This window comes from Lepidochelys kempii, chromosome 2 (assembly GCF_965140285.1).
Source record: "Lepidochelys kempii isolate rLepKem1 chromosome 2, rLepKem1.hap1, whole genome shotgun sequence".
NCBI lineage: Eukaryota > Metazoa > Chordata > Testudines > Cheloniidae > Lepidochelys > Lepidochelys kempii.
The window spans coordinates 57136781-57161839 of NC_136381.1; the positions used below are offsets into that span (position 1 = coordinate 57136781).

The following is a 25059-nucleotide window of genomic DNA, read 5'->3' on the forward strand; positions in this document are numbered from 1 at the left end:
CCAAAACGTATAGTAGTATGTTTGTCAAGGCAAGCTGCAATATCATGTGCATGTGAGATTATAATCTGGATTAATACTTTTTTCAAATACTTTGATATTTGAAAGAAAATTAATTCATTTTTTTTCTACCCTCCCTTGTGGAGTGTTATGAGAGCTGCATTTTAAATTTAAACTGCATAAATGTAAATGGCACAATTATTATATACTTTTGATAGAGATACTTCCTAATATTTTAAATACACTTCAGGATTTGTTTTTCACACTTTATAATGCTTGGTTGTTACTCTGTGATGAATTGTTTGCTTGAGATTGTTCTTTACTATTGATTTTTAAGTTTTTAGAGTTGAGTCAATAGCCAACTTTGTTAAATCTGAGTTATTTCAGTTCATCATCTGCATTATAGAGCTCATGTTAAAGAAACAAAATTAAGTTAAGACACCACAATATTTGTATACTTTATACTGTTGAACAAAACCCTTGGTTGCCAGGGCTTTTGCTTTGAGTGTATGTGCTTTATTTTTTTGAAGAAAAATTGAGTTAGTAAAAATATTGTATGGCTCTTATTGAGTAAAAATCTTCAGGCCCGATTCTCTACTTTCTTGAAGCTCTGTAGTCATTTACACCCATACAAAATGGGAATAAAACTTTTCATACCCACTTCTCACTTGTGTAAGTGACCACACAGATACAAGATTGAAGAATCAGGCTCTTAAATTTAATTTTTATATCCCTCCAAGAATATCAGGTTGATACACTTTAGTTTCTACTATTTGACTTTTATAACACTTTTTGTGATTGCTGGTGTGATGTTGTTGTATGATTTATTTTTATATTTAAAGGCTAAATGTTGCCTAGTGACTTCAGTGGGAACCCTATACATACATCTGCGAGCAGAATTTGGCCCAAAGTATCATAACAAATAAAGGAATGCAGTTCTTCTCCATCTGGGTAGTGTTTCACATGTGTTGCTCTAAGTCACCTTGGTGACAGTCTTGCCATTGTTTACCTGTTCTTTATATTTTTGAAGATGTTCACAGTGCAGCTGAATCTTGGTGAGCAGACATGGGAAGCGGAAGGGAGCAGTATTAAAAAGGCTCAACATGCTGCTGCTAGCAAAGCTTTGAACAAAACGAACCTTCCCAAACCAACTCCCAGACCACCCAAAAATAACATTAATAATAACCCAGGTATGTTGCCTATTCATTTCCCTCAAAATAATGAATCTTCTTGTTTGTCATGGAACAGCAGGTTTAGATGCTTTATAGAGGTTTATAGAGTATTTTATAGTAGGCATAAGTAGAGCTGGAAGATAAGGTAACATATAATTAAGAACCTTACAGTGAGTGTGCATGGTAATTCTTTTTATCTGCTGTAGCAGAAGCTGCTGAACTGCACGTGAATACATTTGCTTCTGCAAGACTCACCTCTGAAGGTAAAGGTACAAGCCAGTTTATGTGGTCAACAATAACTAAGCGCAATTGTAACAAGATTGAACTGACCATTTTTACATTAGTAAGAATACTGAAGCTGGCAAACTGTCTTTTCAGGGAAAAGGCCAAATTCTACCTGACTTACTCCATATGCAATGCCACTGAAGGTGAATATAGAAATTGGGGCAGAATTTGGCACAAAAATTTCAGTACATAATTCCCTGCCTAATAGATTTTCCTTTGTAGCAACATAAATTATTTCTTCCAGCTAGTTCTGCATACTTTATTATTCAGTTAATCAGAAGGACATTTGTGGAGTCATGTGCCCTTCATCTGGAGATGTTACTTGCATGTTGCACACTGCACGCAACATAATCTGGTGTACATGAGAAAATAAAATACAAACACAGGAAATGCATCCCTCGGTGCTTATGAATCTCAGTCACATGCTCAGTGACTTATTCTTGACTGATAAAATAGTAATTAATAAAATATAAAAAGATCCCTTTATTTGTTTTACAATTTTTACTCATTACTTTCTCTCAACCACTTTCAAAAAGATTCACTTTGCACTAAGGGTCTGTCTGACTGAGGAGGGCTGGACAAACCTTTCTCCAGATCCCATCAATAGTGGCCTGAGCCTTGTCTAGAAGGGATTGTTTGTGAACAATCTAGGGTTTTCTTTCCCATCTTCCACTCCCTTAGGGCTGAGCATATTACTCCTATAACTCTTCCAGATCCTGCTGGCTCAGGCCTTGATCCTGTTTCCACTGAAGTCAATGGGACTTCTGCTGTTTAGTTCAGTGGAAGCAGGTGCAGCACCCTGAGGAAGAAGGGCCTTGGATTTGGCTCTTGTTGTGGCAGCATGTTATACAGGTGATAGGAGTTTTGGACTAGCCTCTTTTAATATTTTTAATTGAGAAGTATGGAACAGAAAAAAGAATACAGGGAGTCCTTGACTTACGACGAACGGCACTTACGACGTTTCTGAATTGATACCCCGATTCGACTTACGACAATTGGTTTCAACTTTATGACACTTGGTCCTGCAGTGGAGCGGATTGCGGTTTTGACTTAACAATGCAATTTTCAGGAACCAATTGTGTTGTAAGTCCGAGGACTGCCTGTAATAAATATTTCCCTTAAAGTTAAAAAATCTATTGCGTATACAGGCATTCATATGACGCTGTCATCTTTCTTTAAGACCTTTTCTTTCAAAGCACAGGTATATTTTGATCTAGTAACTACCTGTATTTTTATTGTGTAGCTGAATTCATAGTCACTTGAAGTCTAATTCTGCAGTCCTTGCGGTCCTTCCTTTGAGGAAAAACTCAAAATTGTGTTTAGTGGTAGTTTAGCCTAGCACTGCATAAAATCTGCAGCATTGGCACATAAAACCCAAATAACTGGTTTATTATTATTATAATTATTGCTTTTCTGGGCTGGATTAATGCCCACATCTAATTATAGTTTTAGATAATGGAATACACCTATTTAAACTCAGTTTGGATTTTTCTTCTCGCTATAGAAGTGGGACACATTTTGGTTTATAATTTTGCCAGTGAGTTTTCCCCTGAAGTAAATAACAAGACAGTTATATTAAATGATTTGAGTCTTCTAATGGTTTTGCTTTTTAAATAAGGCATTTTATGATTATTGCAGCCTCATATTTGACATTATGGAGAATAAATAATTACACACACAATGGTAGTTGTTTGTTTGTTGTTTTGCACTCTTTGACCAGGAGATGGCTGTAGTAGCACTAAATTTTAATGAATTTAGTCTCCAGTTCATAAGTTACTAAAATTTTAAGTTTTTAATTTAGTCATAGATTTTACCTCTCATCTCTTGAAACAAAATCATTTAGTTCTGACTTCTATCAAATTGTTATTAAATTATTACAGTAATGTATGCTACTGCTATCTTGTTTCAATAGCTGTAAACTTTTTGTATAAGAGATTTTTGGTTTTCATCCATTTATTTAATGGCATCCAGTGGAAAGAAACGTGATTCTTTTACTGGTACTAATTTCAAAAAGTTTCATAGTATTTTAAAGGCATTCTTGAGATTGTTCAAAGCTGACAAACCTGTCTGATCATAGTAATCACATTTGGGCAGAGTTGTCTGCCCAGATTCCAAGAGAATACATGAAGATGTCAATTTAAGTGCTTGTTTACATTTATTGATTAAGGTTGGATCTGTACCCCCATTTTATACTGGAATTTGATGCAACTTCTTAGTCGCTGCTTTTTTAGTTTAGTAGGAAAATCAAGATTTGTTTTACAGCCTTCCCACCCACCCCCAACACTGTATTTTTAACATGCTTTACTGTTGAAGAGTCTTACATGTGGTCTTCTTTATTACAGGCAGTATAACTCCAACAGTGGAGCTCAATGGTCTGGCTATGAAAAGGGGAGAGCCTGCCATCTACAGGCCACTAGATCCAAAGCCAATCCCAAACTATAGAGCAAATTATAACTTCCGGGGCATGTACAATCAGAGGTTTGTATGTTTTCTGTTGTGTGCTATTACTTCTCCACTGCTTAAACAAATGCTAAGTTTCTTTAAACTTTATAGACTACTGCAATGTAAAATAAAATAAAATTCTTACCAAGGAGTGGATGTGCAGCGCAGCTTAGAAACACTCATAAATTGGTGAGCAATACATGTTTAAAATGACAAGTGCCTAAGGATATCAGAGTGCCTAGGGATGAAGGCATGTGTAAAATTTGTTTTGGTTATTAAATGTAGATTGGAACTAGAACTCAGTCTGTACAGGAGGGACATGAGTCAGATTAACTCTCCATAAAGGTGTTGCTTTTCTTTGCTGATATTTTAGCTGTTGCAAGATTGCGTTGAATGGTACAAAGTCCCTTTTCTCTTGGAGGCGGGTAAGATTGGGAGGGCTCCATCTGGAAAGTTAACATGCTGTGGAGCTGTCCTCCCATCTCCAGTAGATGTTTACAGCTTTCTTCAGGCACAAGTAACTCAGTTCTTCAATTCACAAATGTTGCTACGTGATAACTTTTGATTTATTCATAAAAATGTTATTCCGCATTTTAAAAACCTCCAACCTAACCCTCCTTGTATGGAGTAATTGTTGCTAATGATAAGAGGGACCTCTAAGCAGCCATTATTTCAGAATAATAGTTTTCCTTTTTGAGCTATTCTGTCCACTCTTAAGAGACTGGTAAAAGTTAAATGTGTGACAGCTTTGTCAAGTGAGCATCCTAATAGTTCCTTGTCTGACAAAGCCTTATCATTTACTAGGAAGTATTATAATTTTTCTTAGTAGTTTCATGACTGGTCCTTGTTCTGATCTGCTGCAAAACAGATGGAACATGTTGGCAATTTATACTAATTCATCCTGAATTAAATGTAGCTTGGAAATAATGTGGTCACCTGAGAGACTTAAAGAGTTAGTGCTTAGGGCTGAACTTAAAGATTTTTTTTTTGTGGGGTTAGGCTGGACCTCAGTTGCAAAGAGTCCCGTTCCTCTTTTATCTTCTTTACCTCAAAGGAATTGAATCATACCAACTCTCATTGTGAATAAAAAGGGTTGAAGGTTTGGTTAACACTCCCGACTTGTCCAAAGGAATTCTCTCTACAGTGATCCAAAGCACTTGTTTGGTTGAGTGTGTTGCCTCTGTTGCTCTCTGTCACTGCTTGGATAGACTGTATTGTAGCATGGCCTGCTTTTACTAAATGGCTCTGTTGGCTGAAATTAACTTTTTTATTAATACTTTTGCTCAGTATTTTAGGACTCCTATAATTAGTAGAAATATCAATAGAAATTACTTGGCTGACAAAATAAAATTATCTAGACTAGGAAAAAGTTTAACGTAGGAAAAAAAAATCTAGAATGTGGAATAGTGAAGTATTTTCTTCTGGTGTAGTGTACTGAAGATCCCTCATGAAAGCACAGTCCACAACAATTTTTACTGTTATTACTTCATAAAAAGTGTTGCATAAAGTAGTTTTATTTCTCTACTTAGGAGACTCACTGAAATGTCTCAGACTTCATTCAGGTAGCATTTATTCTAATTCAAATTTTTGAAATAAATCCGTGATTGACCCTCTGATATTTCAAAGAGGGATTTTCTTGCTTTCAAAAAAACACCTTTGCACAAACTTCATTTGACTTTGCCATTTAGATATTTGTGTTTGTCTTAGGACTTCTTCCCTTGGAGCCTCATGTTCCTTCTTTTGGCACCTGCTGTGAAATCATAACCCTGGATTTGTGATGACATGCTATTTCTGTAAAATTGACTGTTATGAGAAAATCAGTAATAAACCTTCAGCCTCTCACAATCCTGCGGTCCTTATTTAGGCAAAACTCGGAGTGACTTCAGTGGAAATTTGACCACAGAATTTGACTGTTACACATAAGAGGAAAAGATGGGCTGTGAAGGGGTAAACCTCTGTTTAAGCTCAGTTTTCTTTGGGCTAGATTGATTAAGACTGTGTGCCTGCATGGTGTAAGAACCCTCTGTGCATGAGCTACCTGGACCTTGGATGTTCCAGGTGTGTAGGAATAACTAGGGCTACTTGGTTGCTTGCGTCTTCACAAGAGCTGATGGGCAGGGAGAGATGGGAATTAGGTGGAGCCTTTGCTCCACCTCACCCTCTGCTCACTGGGCAGAGTAGCTGCACCAGCATAGGGAAGAGATGGTTAATAATTTGCTGTGGGTCAGCTGCAAATTACTACACACACACATACCAACACCCACACACCAGAAGAAAGGGGGAAGCATTATATGTTGTATACAAAACAAACAGCGATGATGATCTTGCATTTATATATCTCCTTTTATCTGAATGGATCCCAGCGAGCTTTATAAACTTTAACTGAAGGAAAATAAGCTCTGATGATTTCAGGAATAAGTTGCTTGTTCCCCAAATTAATTTTCTTTCTCACAAACAAGTTAACTCTCACAAAGTTCTTGGGGATTTTGCAGCATGAAGTTTACAGTTTACATTTAAGAAAATGTTCTTTGGGCAACAGAATTAAGATTACTCTGTTTCACTTACATTGTAAGCAGACATGAAATCTGCTCAAACACTGTCACCTTTTGTACATTTAAAGATAGTTGAAGGCCCAATTGTTGTTTTGTGAGCTACCTTGACGAAGGTTGCTCATGGCCAAAAAATTAGCATGCTTCTTGTTATGTCTGGCAAGAAATGTTAGTTATGTGTATAAAGAGAATGTGGCTATTTATGACCCCTATGCAGTGTGCTTGTGAGTGCTCTGTGTGAAGTAAAAGTGTGAATGAATTAGGAGATTTAGGTCTTACCTTAGGTTCCATTTGTCAACATTTCAAACTTCTCCCCCCATATTATTTGCTACAATTCAGTAGAACTGGCAAACTGTTCAGAAAAGACCAAGGACTGGAATAGCAGGTCAGGACTGAGGTACATTGGCAGAGCTGTATGATGAAACTTACATACACCTTGTCATGCTATATCTCTCTCCTGCCAGTGCTATTAATCCCTCACTTTCATGAGCATGCCGTTCATTTACAAAATTAAAAAGAATCAAAAACATAATTGTTCAATCACATGAAAGTTGTGAAAAATAAAACAAGCTCTGTCTGAGTTCCAGCTACATAAGTCTGTCCAGCTTCCCCCATGTGTATGTCTCCATTTGATTACCTTTTAATATCATAATGTGTTGTCTTCAGTTAGAGTTGAAAATAATCCTCCTTGAAGTTTAATTGTGTTCCAGTATTTTCAATGACAGGGAGTCTGTAAAATGCAAAAGAGATGTGATATCTTACAAATGCACCCAAACCACATGCTTTTAGTCAAGAAATAAAAGCCACTGGAAACTGAACACCTGCTTTTGATGTTGTAATACTGCAAGCCCTTGTCAAAGGGATCACAGAGTACACCCCCCCCCTTCCTTTGGAAGAATCCTTAAATGATTTGCTTATAACATAAAATTCCTTAAAACTGTCTCACCACAGTACAGGGAGCTTGAAAGCCTTAAAAGAAACCTTTGGAAATTAAAAACACTTGTGAAGTATAGAAACAAAGAAAAAGCAAAACAATGAGTGGATACAAGGATAAAACTGAAAATAATTAAAGCAACAGTGGTTCAGTTTTGAAGAATTTCATGTGATGGGACTGCCTTATGAGTGTATGTCACACGAGGTGGTAATATTCATGGGATACATTTCATTTAACATCCGATGAAGTGAGCTGTAGCTCACGAAAGCTTATGCTCAAATAAATTTTAGTCTCTCTAAGGTGCCACAAGTCCTCCTTTTCTTATTTCATTTAATATGCACCTTTGACAGCTTTGCCGACACTTTTCATTTTCATCCACTCCCCTTGTGGTTACTTCCTCCTGTATTTACATCACATACTACAGACTAAGGGTCATATTGTACTGCCTCTGTATAGGTACAGTAGATGGGAAAGGGTGCTGGGAGCCTTTCTCCTTGTCCATCTCTCTCTCTCCATCATCACCACACTCTCCTGCTTCTCCGAACTCATGGACTGCTCCTGGATAATGCCACTTGCAGTGCCATCTCCAAAGCAGCAGCACAATCCTGGAAGCACAATCCTGCCTCCCCCACTGGCTAGTAGATTTAATTAGAGAGAAAAGATTGTATTGTGTAAAATAAATTAAATCTGCTGGAACATTCTAGCTTTATGGGATATCTCACATGATCCTGCAGTTAAAGACTGTATCCTACTGTATACTTCCAAGGGGACAGAGCTAAGGCTGAGCGTGCTTTCTTAATTTTGGCATCGCCAGACTTTTGAATGCTTAGCAGTGCAACCTTAACATTCAATCAGCTTAATTTATTCTGTGGAAATTATTTAAATGTAAGTAGAGGAAAATCAGGACATAAGAATAGAGTAATGAAATGCTATAGGCCATGTTTTCAAATGTGGTTGCATTTCAGGAAACTATATAAATCTACCCAGACCCATTGTATCCACAAAAAGCCCACAAAGGAGTATGTAGTGTCACATAGTTATCCAGTTAGCGCACACAGGGTGAAATCCACTCACTTAAGAGGGCCTTCACCAGGCTTTCCGTGTTACATGAGAACCACTTTAACCCTTCAGGAGAATTGGTGTGGCTGTGGGGAGGGCTTCTGCATGCCATGAAGGGGACTCAAATTGAACTGTGAATAGGAGTAATGTATTAGGAGCCGCTCTATAACAATTCATGAATACTGTAAGTTGTCCTATCATTGTTTTGTGCATGACAATACTGATTTAACTCGCAGGAGTCTATCTGGAAAAAACAGGCAGGAAGGAAAAGAATGGCACAAGATAAGCCACCTGTCAAGGAATAATGGCAGGACTATTTGCATGAGTTTGCCTTCTCTCCAGCCAACCTACAAAACTGGTTTGGAGAGGGACAGGAAAAAGCCTATGAACACTAAACAAAGGAACTCTGGAAGAATTAATAAGGGACTTTCTCTTAAGACAGGGCGAGGAATTGTTTTGGGGAATTAAACTGAGATGTGGGCACTCTCCTGGGATGTCTGGACAAAGCTAGGCATGCTTAAGTCACATCCTAGTATGGTAGAGCTTTAGGTAAGATGGATATGTTTCTTTCTTTTTCTTTAATGCTTTGTTTCTACTGCTAAATGAACAAATACTTTTGTTTTAAGAAGGCTGCATGATCATGATGTACACCAGTCACAAACTCGTGAATAGAAGAACTGCAGGTGCTTGAACACAGTCAGACCTGTAGATTAAAAATGGATGGGTGCTGAAGCCAGCACCAAGTCTAAGAGTGGGGGAGACTGCTGCAGGAGAAATAAAGGCATGAGGCCTAAGACCTAGGAGATGCACAGAGAGAGGCCATAGAGGGGATGGAGGTACAGCTAGCCCTGCAACCATGACAATTCCCTGCAGAATGAAACAGAAGTGAGGGTCACTGGATCTACAGATAATCCAGTCCTGTGTGAGTGCAAGAGGAAAGTGGTAACTATTCCAACCTACACCAGGAATAGCTGTCATGAAGAGTCTGCTACACAGCCAGTGCATGGGATGGGCATCCCGTTAATTAACCCTAGCTTAGTTCCGCTACTAAATTCCAGTTATTTAGGCTATATGCACAGAAGGATGAGTCTCACACACAGTACACATGTATAAGCAAATGCAATTTTTTTGTGAACAAAGTGGTATTGGCTGCATCCTAAACAAGAAGAGAAGTGGATTTGAGAGGGCTAAAGGTTAAGGGAGGGCATAGTGACCTTAATCATGGAGAGTTAGGAGATAGATGGTTCAGATTAACAATTCAAGTAATGCAGCTAGAAATATTACTTTTAGACCACGAGAGGGCAGTATGAATGTATCTGTTAGTATATGGATTTCACCTCAGAAGCACTATCCAAAAAGTCTTTTTTTGGTACAGTATAAGCTTTTATTACTTACAATATAATTTCATAATCATCCCATACAGCAGTTGGGTTTGCTACAATGTTTTCTCTTGTAATAGTTTCTTCAAAGATTTTTTTCCCCTATTAATGAGGTGAGACTGTAATGCAGTAACTTCAATAACATTTTTCCCCTTTAATGTGAATCTGATGTTGTGGAAGGTGCCAGCTTGACAGCAATGGAAACTGAAGTCTTTTGTTTATTCACAGAAAAAGTACAGCACAGGCAGCAGTACTATGAGTTTTCACTTATGTGCCTCAAGCCTGACCTGGAGAGACCTCCTTAAAAAAAATAAGACTGTAATTTAGTCACCATGTCCATGCCAATCTAGTCATTATGCTCCATTCAAATCCCTGACATCTGACATTGATACCACTGTGGTGGAGATTTTTGGTGATGTGGACATTTATTCACTTGAAATTGAATTGCGAACCCCAACTCATTTCACATAGGCATTTGGACATTACCAAACAAGACAGGATTCTTACCGGTTATCTAGTAGTGAAGGCTTTTGTATATTCCATTGCTATTCCCCTGAGTAATCTAGTCTACCTCTAATGCAACAATTTAATATACAATTCGTTAACATTCTGATTTTTAGTGAATGATTTTTTGTTGTTCTTCTGCATACTACATTTTGTTCCCCTGGTCTATTTGTTTCCATATTTGCAGTCATCATATGCCTCCCACACAGATAAATTGTTATAAGGAAAGTGTTGAGTACAGCTGTGCCAGTGTTTTTCTTTGCTAGTATTTGTTTCTAGGAAAGGGAAAAAGGAGAAAGTCAGTCTGTTTCCTGTGGTTTAAAATGGCAGAAACATCTGTTTGCCTTAAGATTGTTGTCCATATAGTACAGTGACAAGGGAGACTGTAGGTGATGAGTTTTGCTATTGCCAGTAGCTATCGCTTTAGATAATGGTGATTAGGACAGGCAGCTGTAGAAAACGTTTGCCTAAGTCTGTCAGAAAAAGGCAGTACTTTATGTACTTCTGTAATAAAATTTTTGACAGGCAACAGTTAATTTCTGTAGTTTATTAAATCCTAAAAAAAATACTTTGAAAAGTATTTAGGGTCTGAAAACCCAGCTCCCACTGTGGAAAGACTTAAACCAACAAAAGCCACAAAATTCATTGTGAAAGCCATCTTTCTACACTCAGCTCACCCCATGAAAACAAAGTATCACAGTGCTCAGTATTAGGCTGTGCTGCATTGATGTGTATTCCTTGACCTGATACAGTATGAATGGAATAATTATGATTAATCAATGCTGTTGCTATCTTTCAGTGGGATTTTCTGTAGTATCTATGCTATGCATTTAATATGTTAAGCATCAAGAATATATGCAGTATTTATTTGTATTATTACATTTTAAAAAGATCAAAGAAAGTTATTGAAGTTGAAAAGTCCAATACCTGAAAGTTAAGAAATGACAGGTTTATGATTGCCTGTACAGCCATGATTCCGTCCCCTTGTGTATCCTCTGTGTTTGCTGAATGAGGCAGTGGTTGTATGGAAAAGTAGTATATGGTGATGTAATTAATGACTGTGGATAAAATTTTCAAAAGTGTGTAGGTCCCATTTTGAAAAAAGACATAGGTACTTAGCAACCTGGGTGCCTAAGGGTACATCTACACAGAAAAAAATAAAAATAAAAATAAAAAAAAAATCCACTGCAGTGAGTCTTCGAGCCTGGGTCAACTGACTCAATCTTCCAGTGCGGGGCTAAAAACATCAGTATAGACTTTCCCGCTTGGGCTGGAGCCCGACTTCTGAAACTCAGTGCGGGGGAAGGGCTCAGAGTTTGGGTCCCAACCTGATTTGGAAACATCTGCACTACTATTTTTAGCTCAGCACAAGACCCACAAGTCTGATTTAGTTGACCTGGGCTCTTCCACTCGTTGCCCTGGTTATTTTTTAAAGTCTGTGTAGACATGCCCTCAGTGACTTTGATGGGATTTAGGCTCTTAATTCACTTAGAGTAAACATTTTTAAAGTACCTGTTTTATAATGCATGTGCTAAGGGTGGCAAATTAAGATTCCATGGACTTTCCAGTGTTTGAATTTGCAACCTAAATAATGTTCTTTTAATGTATGTATTTCCTAGTTTTTTTTTTTTTTTTTAAGGAAAAGGATAAAAACAAATTATGTTATGTACAACCCCTCCAGCAGGCATCATCACCAGGGTTTGAACCCTGAACCTTCGGCACTGTAGCACAGACTTCTACTGCAGGACTCTCTATGTTAGCTGACAGCATGAGAAGGCTGCTATCCTGGGATTGGGATGGACTGCTGGTGCCATGTACTATATCTGGAAGGTAGTCAATCTCTCTCCCCCACTACACACAGGGGGAAGTGGGAGGTTCCTGTGCCATGTGGTGTCCCCAAAACAGGTTGGGGGGGAATGGGACGCTGAATCCTTGTGCCAGTTGGGTGTTATGGGGGAAATCTTGTCCGACTGTCTCCCTTGTTGCTGTAGCTGCTCTGGTGGCATCCAGGCATTCCCAGTGCAGTGCTGTTGGTACTAGAGCTGCTGCTGCTCTGGTAGTTGCATGGGCCCAGCTTTAGAAGGTTAAAGTTGAGTTCTCATGTCGGCAGGCTGCCAACATTTTCCAGAGGGATGTAAGCAAGAGAGAGGCATTATTTAACAGTTTGTAACTCAGCAAAACCTGAACGGCATTTCATGGGAAAAGTAAAAGGCATGTCTCTAACTCCAGGGCTTTGCCTCTGCTCCATTTCAAAGGTCTGCTGCAAAGAGTGGAAGCGTTAGAGCTTCTAACAGAAAGGTCATGAGGATCTTTAATGGGAAGTGTTACGCAGCCTAAATACAGAGATCACTACCGGCTCCAACTATATTGTAGTTACTGCTTGTACACATAAGCCACTTTTAAAAAGTCCAGTTACTTGGGGTTGAACAATGTGTGTGGAAGAAGGGGTATGGTTAACTGCCTCGTCAGCATAGTCTCTTCCCCTTCCCAGAATCCTGCACAGAGCGCTCTGTGGAGTCAGGATCCAGGGCAGGGGAGTGGGTGGGATGTAGGTTAGGCCCACATTAGGAGGGGGCCAGGGTTGAACATCTTCCCCCACAATACCCTTCCGAGTTTCCCAGGGAAAGATATTTACAGCCTCAGGTAGCCCCCACCCTATCTGCGCGAAAAGTGTCTGTGCAGCCAGTATCAGCACCTTTCAAAGCACTGTCAATACTCCAGTCTTCTGTGTAGACTCGTCAGGATCAGTTACCTATGTAGGAGCAGGGTCATGATCAGGGAGGAAAAAGCTGCTGCTTGGATTCAGATGAACGATAGGACTCTTCCGATCATGCCAAATATATCTGTACTGAAGAGGAGAGCAACTGTGCATGCAGGGATTTGATTTTTCCCTCAGTTTCTGAAGAATCAGGCTAAGGTGGCTGACTTTGAATTAGTGCCCATTTAGTAGATTGTGGTGTCCTTCTGCTTTATTTTGGACCATTTGCTCAAGGTGGTAGGGAAGATACCTCAGACCTCTGCTCCCCTCTTGAAGGCAGTTGAGAAAAAGTATTTCCTCCCCAAGGATGCTCCCAGCTACACTTCCAACCCCCAAAATGATAGTTTGAGGTAGCTGTTGCTAGAGCGAAGACTGGCTGAACGCACATGGTTCTGAGCTGTGGCATTGAGATTCATTTGGATCAAAGAGCTTACCAAACTGCAGTTGCAACCCTTCATCTTGTGGACTTCCAGGCCTTTGTGGCCAAAGAGTAGGTTAAGCTCTGGACAGTGACCTTTCTCAATCTTGGTTGAGTCTCTTTGCCATGACAAATCCCATGGTGGTTTTTTTTTTTTTTTTTTTTTTTTTAAAAGAGTAATGCAGAAGAGTATGGATCTGGCCTGGCTACAACCTGGGTGAAACAGAAGAGAGAGAGTTGCTGAATGGGGTGGATTCCAGTAGTTCAGCATTAATTCAAGATTAGCAATGTTATTAAAGATACCTCTCTACTCCTACTAAATAGTCCCGTTTCTTCAACCAAGGATTATATTAGCCCTTTTAGACACAGTATAGCACTGGGAGCTGTTGTTAAACTTTGTTGTTGTTCTCCACCATGCTTTTCAGGATATAGTCCCCAGTTATCCTGGAATTATGCCCTGCATTCTTTGTTCCCAGATGTATGACCTTGCATATGGCTGTACTAAATCACATTGTTGCATTGTGCCCGATTTATCAAATGATCCAGTTTGCTCTGTATAAGTAGCCTGTTCTTGTCATCATTTGCCACTCTAGTAATGTGTGTGTCATCTGCAAATGTTATCAGTCACAATTTCATATTTTCTTCCAGACTTATACCTACTAGAATTAGAAAATTGTAAGGATTTAAGTAGAAGTGGAGTCTTCCTTTGGAGCCCATCAGTGCTACTTTTTAACATGTTGGTGGAATCGGTGCTGGGCAGCATGAGATGTTCTCTACTTCCCATGGACAGGACTGCTGTATCTCAGGGTTATGAACCTCTCTGCATGGTATAATCAGTAAGAGATTCAGGGCAAGAACTGCTGTTGGGTTGTATTGGTTGTGGAGGTACAATGCAGTGGAAGTTACAGTCCTTAAGCTGCCATGTAGAAGATGATGTGCCAAACTCTTCTCTCATTCACATTTATGCAACTTGAAATCAGTAGGCTTCCATTCCTGTAAGTGGGAACTGAATTTACCCCAGTGTATTTTAGTTATGTAAACTTATATTGGGCTGATGAGCAGGAAAAACTTGTCTTAAACTTTCATCTTTTTACTTTATCTACTTCAGTTATAAATAACTTTCTGTTAAGTCATACGATTGCGCTAATTTCTACATGTAACATTAACAGAGTAAACATATTATGGAATTAAATGAGTGAGGCATTTCATCCTTTAATTTACTTAGTCACCATGTTGGCAAGTACCATGGTTTTTCAATGTGAATTTCTTATGTAGGAAGCAAATGATACTGCAGTGAGATATGCAACATTGTTTATGTTCTTTTACTGTAATGAGTATTTGGAAGACATTCTCAGTAACCCAGTCTGCATGCTTGTAAAGATTAGTGAGTAATACAGTTCATGGGAAATTGTATGAGCTGAAGTAGATAAGAGCCTGAGATGTTTGTCTTCTAAATGTCTGCTTTAGCTTTTAAATATACAGTGTACGTCACAATTTCATTATCATTTTTCCTTTTATTCCACTTTTGTGTCATAGAGGGGAGCATTTTCTTTTAATTATATTTACCTTCCCCTTCACCCCTTCAGCACTGTAGACTTGACTTTTTCTAATGCCCTCATCTTCTGTAGAGAATATTTTTGTTATGTTTTTGACGTTGCTTGTGCTATTTTGTACTCAAGAATGAGTTGCAATTGGGGGCTGTTTTCATTGTTTCCTAGTTATTTGGTTGATGGATAAAAATGCTTCTCCAAAGGCTAATAACATTTTGCTCTGTGACCTACTCTCTTCTTGACTTTGACTGTTGTTTTTCACTTCTCTTTTTCTCTCTCAAGCCATACTGAACAGATTTCTTTCTTCCGAAAGTACCTAAATAATGTGCCAGGAATGGCAGACCTCACTCATTCAGATGTAGAAGCATTTTGATAAACATAACACTTCATATCTTTTTATTGCCCTATTTTTGCCTCTTGCAGATTGCTGAGCAATTTTGTACTTTTACTTCATACCTGCATGCAGTTTTCAAAATTCAACCAGTCCCTAAAAACAAATTAAATAATGAATTCAGAAATAAAAGCTGGCTATAAGCAAATAGGGCTGCAGATACAGTACCTAAATTGTAGCTAAAGCTGGAATCAGCGAGATTTGCAGAATTAACGCTGTGCAAGCCATCACTCTAGCTGAACACTTTTCAGCAGTAAATGTAATGCTCAAGTCAAGCTGATAAATGCTAATTTATTACTGGTGTACTGGACTTCAGAAAATTGCATTCACTTCCATCATTGTTAAACTGGCTCTGTAAGAAATGGACATGCAGTTTCTTTTTAAGCGTAAGTTCTTTGGCAGAAGTTTAAGACTCTATGATGGATTTTCTTTTTAATGCACTTACAATTTGTTTTCCTTTATTTAGAATGAAGGTATCTCGTAGCCTTGTAAAATTTTAATTCTGCATCTATGACTTAAATAAAATAATACCTCAGTTGATTCACAACTTAATAAAAATAATAGAAAATTATGTGAGGACAACTCTGCCAAACAGTTTCATACTGGATTATAAAACGGAGCACAATGGATTTTATTCATCTTGGGTGGGATCTTGCTTTTGAGAATATGGCAAATCACTAGAGAAGAAACCCAGAAGGAAGCAACTCCTTCTCTTTTGTGTTTTAATGCTGAATAATTGGTATTGTTGTTTGATTTTGGAGGAAATGAATTATCATTGATCCACTTCCTCGTAACTGTGACCTACCCATAGACCAAGATTCAGCATTGTTCCTGAATTTCAGTTTTCAGCTGGGTATAAACAGAAACTGGATGCTTGGCTGGATACTTTGATTTTATGTGCAATGCTGAGTTAGGAACTGCCATACTGGATCAGACCAGAAGTTAACCTGGTCCAATATCCTCTCTTCATATGGAAGACTTCCCATGCACTGATGATTTTCTTTTCTATTTCTGTGATATCTTTTTTGAGATACTGTATCCTGTTCTGGTCACACTATCTGCTGTTATACTGGAGAAGCCTACAAAACAAAGGGCCTTCCTTGTTCTGTTGGGAATTAAGGCTTGTTCTCTTGAAGGTATGGCAACTTCTTGGGCTGAGAGAGAGTGTGTCAATGTAGAAAGTTTTTTGGCAGGTTGATATGTGGCAGACTATCCTCATATTCACCAGGCCTCTCCACGTGGATATATGTGCTTCATTTGGATGGTGTAATGTGAATTTAGTCATCTTTAAATCTCGGGCAAAACTTCCTAACTGTAAGAACAACAAGACAATGGAACAGACTGCCTAGGGAGGTCGTGAAAGCTCCTTCACTGGAGGTTTTCAAAAGGAGGCTGGATAGCCATCTGTCTTGGACAGTTTAGTCCAACAAATCCTGTATCTTTTCTGGGGGTTAGACTAGAGGACCCTTGTGGTCCCTTCTAACTCTGTGGTTCTATGATCTTTAACAATGAGGTGTGGCTTTATTAATTCACTCGCACCCTTGGGCTCTGTGATTTCTTTAGTTATTGATGAAAACAGGAGTCTGTTACTTCCACAGGTGGGTGTGGCAAGCCTTGGCAGAAAGATGTTTTGCAAAAGGCTTACCCTAACTAGAGATATATCCCCTCTGTAATATAGTTTTGATACATCAGATTATAGTTCAGAAATTGTAATGTAATGGAAATACAATAATTGGTGGAGAAAGGCAGGTGCTGCAGCAGCACCAAGGCTGGGTCCTGATTGGATGAGCTACCTGAATCAGCAGCCATGGAGGAGTAGCCCATTATTCCAGATAGTGGGAATCTTTTGCAGAACATCAGTTTATAAGTGAAGGAAACTTTTTTCCATACTTAAGTAAGGACTGTAGGTGGAGATGAACTTTACAGTGCTCTACTTGGATTGTTTCTGAACACTTTTAATACAGAATGGTACCATTTCCGAAGTCCTTGCACTGGAAAGGCTCCCACTGAAGCCAATAGGAGATTTGTCTGAGAAAGTTATTGATGATCAGATCCAGTGACAAGACATAAATACAAATTTAAAAAAAAAAAGACAAAAAACTGAATGTTCGTTTAATTTTGGCACCTGTTTCTGGTCCCATTGAAGTAAATGGAAAAACTCCATTTTCTGCTTCTTTTTTGTTTTATTTCCATGAAGGGTATCTGATTTCCTGTCTTTTCTTGCTTTTTGTCATAATCGCTATGTTAGCGATCACTCTCTTTCTATTTACCTTCCTACAGCTTAATGCGTGAAGTTTGCCAAGTTTGTACCTGTGGAACTTCTAGGAGAATTTCTCAAGGATCATAGAATATCAGGGTTGGAAGGGACCCCAGAAGGCCATCTAGTCCAACCCCCTGCTCGAAGCAGGACCAATTCCCAGTTAAATCATCCCAGCCAGGGCTTTGTCAAGCCTGACCTTAAAAACCTCTAAGGAAGGAGATTCTACCACCTCCCTAGGTAACGCATTCCAGTGTTTCACCACCCTCTTAATGAAAAAGTTTTTCCTAATATCCAATCTAAACCTCCCCCACTGCAACTTGAGACCATTACTCCTCGTTCTGTCATCTGCTACCATTGAGAACAGTCTAGAGCCATCCTCTTTGGAACCCCCTTTCAGGTAGTTGAAAGCAGCTATCAAATCCCCCCTCATTCTTCTCTTCTGCAGGCTAAACAATCCCAGTTCCCTCAGCCTCTCCTCATAACTCATGTGTTCCAGTCCGCTAATCATTTTTGTTGCCCTTCACTGGACTCTCTCCAATTTATCCACATCCTTCTTGAAGTGTGGGGCCCAAAACTGGACACAGTACTCCAGATGAGGCCTCACCAATGTCGAATAGAGGGGATCGATCACGTCCCTCGATCTGCTCGCTATGCCCCTACTTATACATCCCAAAATGCCATTGGCCTTCTTGGCAACAAGGGCACACTGCTGACTCATATCCAGCTTCTCGTCCACTGTCACCCCTAGGTCCTTTTCCGCAGAACTGCTGCCTAGCCATTCGGTCCCTAGTCTGTAGCTGTGCATTGGGTTCTTCCGTCCTAAGTGCAGGACCCTGCACTTATCCTTATTGAACCTCATCAGATTTCTTTTGGCCCAAAAGAAAAGGATGTTGGCATCCGTTTAGAAAATAACCATTTGCTGTTTATTAATAAAGATTTCAGGCAGTTAATTGACTTTGACCTATGATTAGATTTGACAGTTTGCAAATTAGTCTTCGACGTATGCTTTTAAAAAACATTCTGGCTTGTGTAGGAGATGTGAAAATGGAACACAATCTTCCATCTACTGTCCACTTCAGACACATTATGATAAAATATAAATGTGTAGCTTATTATTATTTAATAAGAACTGTGGAATTCTGTCTGTTTTGCATGATGATGAGCTGCATTATTTGCTTTTTGTGGCATAGTGCTTTATAGTTTTATTGTTTTTAAAGAATTTGACTTATTGGCAGCTATAGGGGTTTTTTATGCCTTGTTTGGAGACATGAAAGAAATGAGAGTGGCTGTGTGAAATACACATTTAAAAGATTGCTTTTTTGGTTGCATCCACATTCGATATCTCAATACAACGGAATCTATGTCACTTCCACTGAATCAGTGGGATGCCTTGATGAGACAAAGGATTCTCTTTTCAGATTTTCCCATTTTTTCTAAAGGGATATAAGAATTCTGTGCCCTTGCAGAAATACTTATTCTTCAAGTTATCTCTCGCTCGCTCTCATTCTTCCCTTTCAGATCCATAGAAATAAACGTTTATTGTTAGTAAAAATGGTTTTAGAGGCAGAATTTTGTAACATCAGTGCCTGTTCACATTAATGAATTTCTTTCAATGGAAGAGGAGTCCTGCATTTTGAAATCTCATGCAAAAATTATTTAAAAATAATTTTTAATTTCTAGGTGCCTCTGGTTTATAAGCATCTTAACAAAAGTAAACTAAGGCAATACGCTCAAATAAACACCAAGCAGGAACCAGACAGGCAACCTTGTTCTTCTCTCTCTCAATTCTTTCCCTCATATTGCCATTGCTAATATCTGTTGGTTCTTTTCCGTAAAACCTTAGTCTATGCTCTGATCATCTCCTGCCTTTACTACTGCAACTTTGTCCTCTCTAGCCTCCTCCCCCCACTTCAGTTCTCACACTTCAACATAACTGCATGCCAGTTTCTTCCAGCACTCCCACACTCATTGATTGTAACCCACTGTGGGTGGTAAGATAGCACAGTTAAAGCCAGGTCCCCTTCTCTCTGCATTAGACAGGTAGCTAAAGATTATCCCATCTGGCATAAGGGACAGGGAGAAGCCATGTCAGGAACAGGAGGAGGCATGTATAGAGTGAATCTGCAGAATTGTCCCTAAGGGACTGTTCCAGATGGTGTAAATTAGACCAGGTCTGTGACTGCTCACATTTGAGACAGGGGCTAATTTAGTCCCTGACTGCCCCCAGGACTCGGGGTGATGGAAAAGTAGTTTAGAACCACTTTTGCCTCTCACCTCAGCTGTGTTAAGCAAGCTGCATGCAGTTGAGAATTTGACCCTTAATCTGCTAAATTCCCCTTTCTAGTCAAACTGCTTCTTGCTCACAACTCTCCATCATACAGTGCATCCTCCTCCTCCTTCGTACTTCACAAAATGACCTCAGCAACTCTTCTAGCTTCCTCTCAACACATCTGGACACATACCACTTCTCTCAGCACAAGTATCCTTCCCTATGGGGAGTAGCAGTTCCTAAATAGTTTTGGGTGTAGGGACTGTAAAGATGTGTTGCCTCCTGCCCTAGCTATTGGGTGTTTTCTCTGCATGGCAGGAGAGACTGAGCAGCTATCCTTAGTATCTGTGATGTGGGTAGTGGGGATTCCTGCCTGGGAGTGTCCAAGGTATTAGCCTTCTTATGGGGACACACTTACAACTTTTAACTGTTTGTAACTGTTGAAGGGACAATTCTGTTGTCTGTGTTCCCCTGCCTCGGTTATAATTTTAGTGCAGGTGGGGCCTTTTCAGAAAAAGCAACTGAAGCTTGCAGTGAGACAAGCATAAAAGAGAAAGTAAGGAGAAAAATATGTAACAAGTTTGAAGGAAACTCAAAAGTGACAGGAAAGTAGTGGGACATAAAACAGGAAGATTCCCAATCAACTATTAGAATAAAACCAAGGTTAGATGAGGAGAATGTGGGGTGGGGTGGGAGGATTGGTAACTTTTAAATAGGGAATGCCTATATTTTGTTTTAAGTATTCAGCTTATATGCCACTCTTTCATCAGTGCATCAGAAGCTCTCTTTCATAATTCGTTTTCCCTTGTTCCCTTCCTTTTTACTTCATCTCGTTCCTTTTTCATCTCCTCCATCCTCTCCTACTTGCTCTATTTTTCTGTGTTTTTTTTAAATAGTATCCAGGCTGGCATGGAGCCATTACTGCCACTTTGAAAAGTGCAGTTTCTGAGTTAGGCATGCATTCAGTTTCTGAATATGCTGAATCAGCTTCTGGAGCTGAATGAAATGAAAAATGAACAGTGAATAGCCAGTGCAAGGAAATTGGCACAACATGAACATTGTATTACCCGTTAACGTAATCTGTAGTTTTTAAAGTATTCAGCTCTTACTGTCCATGATTTTCTGTTGGTCCTGGTGACAGCTCTGAGCCAGTTGGCCTTTGCTCATTGATTATGTAATATTTTATCTTTGCTATCAGAGAAATGGTGAATGGCAATATGCGGTATTAAAATTCCATTTCAGTCCTGTATGCGTATCACGCAATTTGTTATGTGTGCATGATAATATTGTTGTCTACTTGTTACCCAACATCACTTGAAAGATTCCACTCTAAATAATGCCTCATTTGTGTATTCCCTAGCTTTTCCTCATTGGAAAAGTGTGATATAAATTAAATAATAATTCTCTAGTTTTTATATATTCATTTTATTCTGGTATAGCAATTAAATAGTTATCTAATTTTCAGAAAATTGTTTGGTTTGCTTTTAACACAATTCATAGTTAAGGGACATAAACTTTCAGCTTTTTTCCTTTTGGCAAGTGCAGATTGTGCCCATCAAAAATATCAGCCAGATCCTCAGCTGCTGTAAATCAGTTTAGCTCTACTGCAGTAAGTGGAATTACACCTGGATACACCAGCTGGGGTTCTGGCCTGTGCCAACAGTTTTGTGCACACAGTTAACAGCAGACACCAACTATTGGTAGATAGATGTCAAATTACCTGATTTGCCCTTATTAATTGTCTCCCAGATTTGTGAGTGCAAATGATGGAATTAGTTAGATGCCTAAAAGCTAATATTTGATCTCCAGTTCACTGCAAACATAGGAATATGGGTGCAGAGTTTTGAAGGTGCAGATTTGTGACTGGAAAACCAGAAGCCAGTTTTTGAAAACCTGAGACACAGAGTCAGGTCAAGTGGGTACTTACACTGTGGGTAACAAATATTTGAGGGCAGTTTTTGAAATGCATATTCTGTGCAGACTTTGATTATAAAAATACTTAGTGTTTCCTTAATAATTTCTGCATACTCAGGTGATGAGATTTTTTCCAAGCTTCTGAAAATTTGAAGGGTCTTGTGTTGTGTTTTCTACCTATTTTGAAAGCTCAATTAAGGTAATTTTAAATCTCTATATGTTCACATACTTTAGCATCACAATTATGGTTTTTAATTTTTGGCATAGGTATTCCGTTGTGGATTTCCCAGGAGCAGATCAAAATACAGATTTCACAGGCTGGTTATGGTAGAAGAACTAGGAAAAAAAAAACCAGAATTGATAATATACTGGTGATTATAAATTCTTAAAGTTTTAATTTTCAGTCTGGCCTTGAAAGGGGAGCGTAATCTGGGATGAGTAGAGATGATTCATATAGTTCTGTAATTCTGTGTATGTTGTGTAGGGGAAATCAACGTTAGGAAAAGAGAAAACAGTTCTGTGCCATATAAATAAAACTATTGAATGTGAATTACAGGGAATTACCTTTCCACTCAGTAATGGATGAGCAAGGCTATATGTGAAATATAGTGCAGTGTCTTCCTCGCTTTACTGTAAAAATGATATTGTAGAAATAGAGAGATCACCCAGAAGAGGACAACCAGATTGATGCCAGAGTTAGTGGATTTTAATTCTCTAATGAAGTTAAACAGAATAGGTCTGTATTTGGAAAAGAGGGCCCCTTTGCTCCCATGTGTGGGAGTAAACCTGTGGAAATAACCATAAGGAGGGCTGTGAAGAGAGGAATGTGGTTACACTGGATGCTATCCTTCTTTGCTCACATCTGCAAGAGATCCATGTGGCTAACGGGTTGCTTAGAAAAATGGGGCATGGCCACAGAACAGCTGCACTAAGCAACTTGCTCCCCAGAGGAACTTCAAATGTTATGGGGAGAAAATTCTGTTCAGTTAATGTGGCTCTAACTCCCCTGAATGCTCTGTGACACTCTATTCTCGCATTTGTAAGTGTTACAGAATGTAACCGTAGGCTGGGCAGCAAATGTCAGAATGGCTACCAGCTTGGCTATGTGGACACAGGGAAGGAGAGGCTAGAGAGAAGCCTGGAGGGAAAGGCCCTAGCAATGGGCAACTCAGATCTGCAGAATTGATTTCCTATAAGTTTCTGGATTTCCACATGCTTAAGTGGCCCTACCTGCTGGCCACTATCCTTTGTTTCTATATCTAGACATATGGAGTGGGGAAGAGTATACCACTTACCCCTGCTCTTCTGGAGCTGAGTGGTAATAGGGCTTATTTCTTTCTCTTTACGTAGGAGGAAGAGAACATATTAGCCATTAAGATTGAGAGAACATAATTGAGCCATATATATTTTTGATAGGTATAGAGAGGAGAGATGCTAGAATAAGGATGTGAAATACAAGAACAAGGAACCTAAGGAAGAGTTGGACTGTGTTGGCAGAAGTTGTTTACACAGAATTACAATAGGATGAATGATTAAGGGAAGCAAGAAGAAGACATAGCATAAGTAGTTTTTAAAAGGAGTTGGAAAAGTGTCTGGAAGAAATATTGCAGGGATCACTGCTTAGTCAAATGGGGAATAAATCTAAGCAGACTTCCCAATCTCATTGAGCTTCAGATTGCACTTATTTTTTACAATGATAATGTGAAGAAATTTAGCATTTCTGAAACATTTATGCCATTGGAAATCCACAAAAATACAGGTTTCAGAGTAACAGCCATGTTAGTCTATATTCGCAAAAAGAAAAGGAGTACTTGTGGTACCTTAGAGACTAACCAATTTATTTGAGCATAAGCTTCCGTGAGCTACAGCTCACTTCATCGGATGCATACTGTGGAAACTGCAGAAGACATTATATACACAGAGACCATGAAACAATACCTCCTCCCACCCCACTCTCCTGCTGGTAATAGCTTATCTAAAATGATCACTCTCCTTACAATGTGTATGATAATCAAGTTGGGCCATTTCCAGCACAAATCCAGGTTTTCTCACCCTCTGCCCCCCCACCCCCACACACAAACTCACTCTCCTGCTGGTAATAGCCCATCCAAAGTGACCACTCTCTTTACAATGTGTATGATAATCAAGGTGGGCCGTTTCCAGCACAAATGGCCCACCTTGATTATCATACACATTGTAAAGAGAGTGGTCACTTTGGATGGGCTATTACCAGCAGGAGAGTGACTCCTGCTGGTAATAGCCCATCCAAAGTGACCACTCTCTTTACAATGTGTATGATAATCAAGGTGGGCCGTTTCCAGCACAAATGGCCCACCTTGATTATCATACACATTGTAAAGAGAGTGGTCACTTTGGATGGGCTATTACCAGCAGGAGAGTGAGTTTGTGTGTGTGTGTGTGGTGGGGGGGGGGGTGAGAACCTGGATTTGTGCTGGAAATGGCCCAACTTGATTATCATACACATTGTAAGGAGAGTGATCATTTTAGATAAGCTATTACCAGCAGGAGAGTGGGGTGGGAGGAGGTATTGTTTCATGGTCTCTGTGTATATAATGTCTTCTGCAGTTTCCACAGTATGCATCCGATGAAGTGAGCTGTAGCTCACGAAAGCTTATACTCAAATAAATTGGTTAGTCTCTAAGGTGCCACAAGTACTCCTTTTTCTTTTTACAAAAATACAGGAAATGCAAAATGTATTATGCTGTAATATCAACATATACTAATACTTTATTTGTTTTTGTGTATGTGGATTTGATGGCCAAAAAGGAAGAGGCCCCAAGGGCTCTTCAGTATGCAATTAATATTTTGGCCAGAAGAGCACCAGATTGTTTCAGTATGCTTATATGTTATGACATCATATTCCAGTAAAATTATAATGAACAGAAATTTTGTTTGTCTCTGTGGCAAACCAAAATGAGTTTTTTGTAATTGTCAACAGACCTTGGTGATTTATTTAGTTATGCTGGCGCCCGCTCACACCAACTTAGTTAAGAGTCTGTCAGCATTTCTATTATGAACCCCTATTTTCAGGGTTTATAACTAGCTGTAAACATTTGTTCATTGCTGAAACTTGGCATACGGGGTCACAGCTAAGGAGCAAATTTCCAATATCAGGTTGTCCATTCTTAAGTGATACCAGTGGAGTCAGCTACAAAGT

At 39.1% G+C, this 25059-nt stretch overlaps 1 protein-coding gene across 21 annotated transcripts in view; it reads left to right on the forward strand.

Annotated features, from left to right (window-relative positions):
- The window catches only part of STAU2 (staufen double-stranded RNA binding protein 2), a 225159-nt gene that overhangs the window by 26747 nt on the left and 173353 nt on the right, over window positions 1-25059 (forward strand). For 16 of the 21 annotated variants that reach the window (XR_013635293.1, XM_073330822.2, XM_073330823.2 and 13 more), the window contains 3 exons: window positions 1028-1187; window positions 1376-1432; window positions 3797-3932. Coding sequence is in view for 20 of the 21 variants with exons in the window: in XM_073330822.2 (XP_073186923.1) it covers window positions 1028-1187; window positions 1376-1432; window positions 3797-3932 (353 nt within the window). In the remaining variant the exon portion in view is untranslated. The remainder of the gene's footprint in view (window positions 1-1027; window positions 1188-1375; window positions 1433-3796; window positions 3933-25059) is intronic. The other 5 variants (XM_078851504.1, XM_078851508.1, XM_078851514.1 and 2 more) reach the window with 2 other exon arrangements.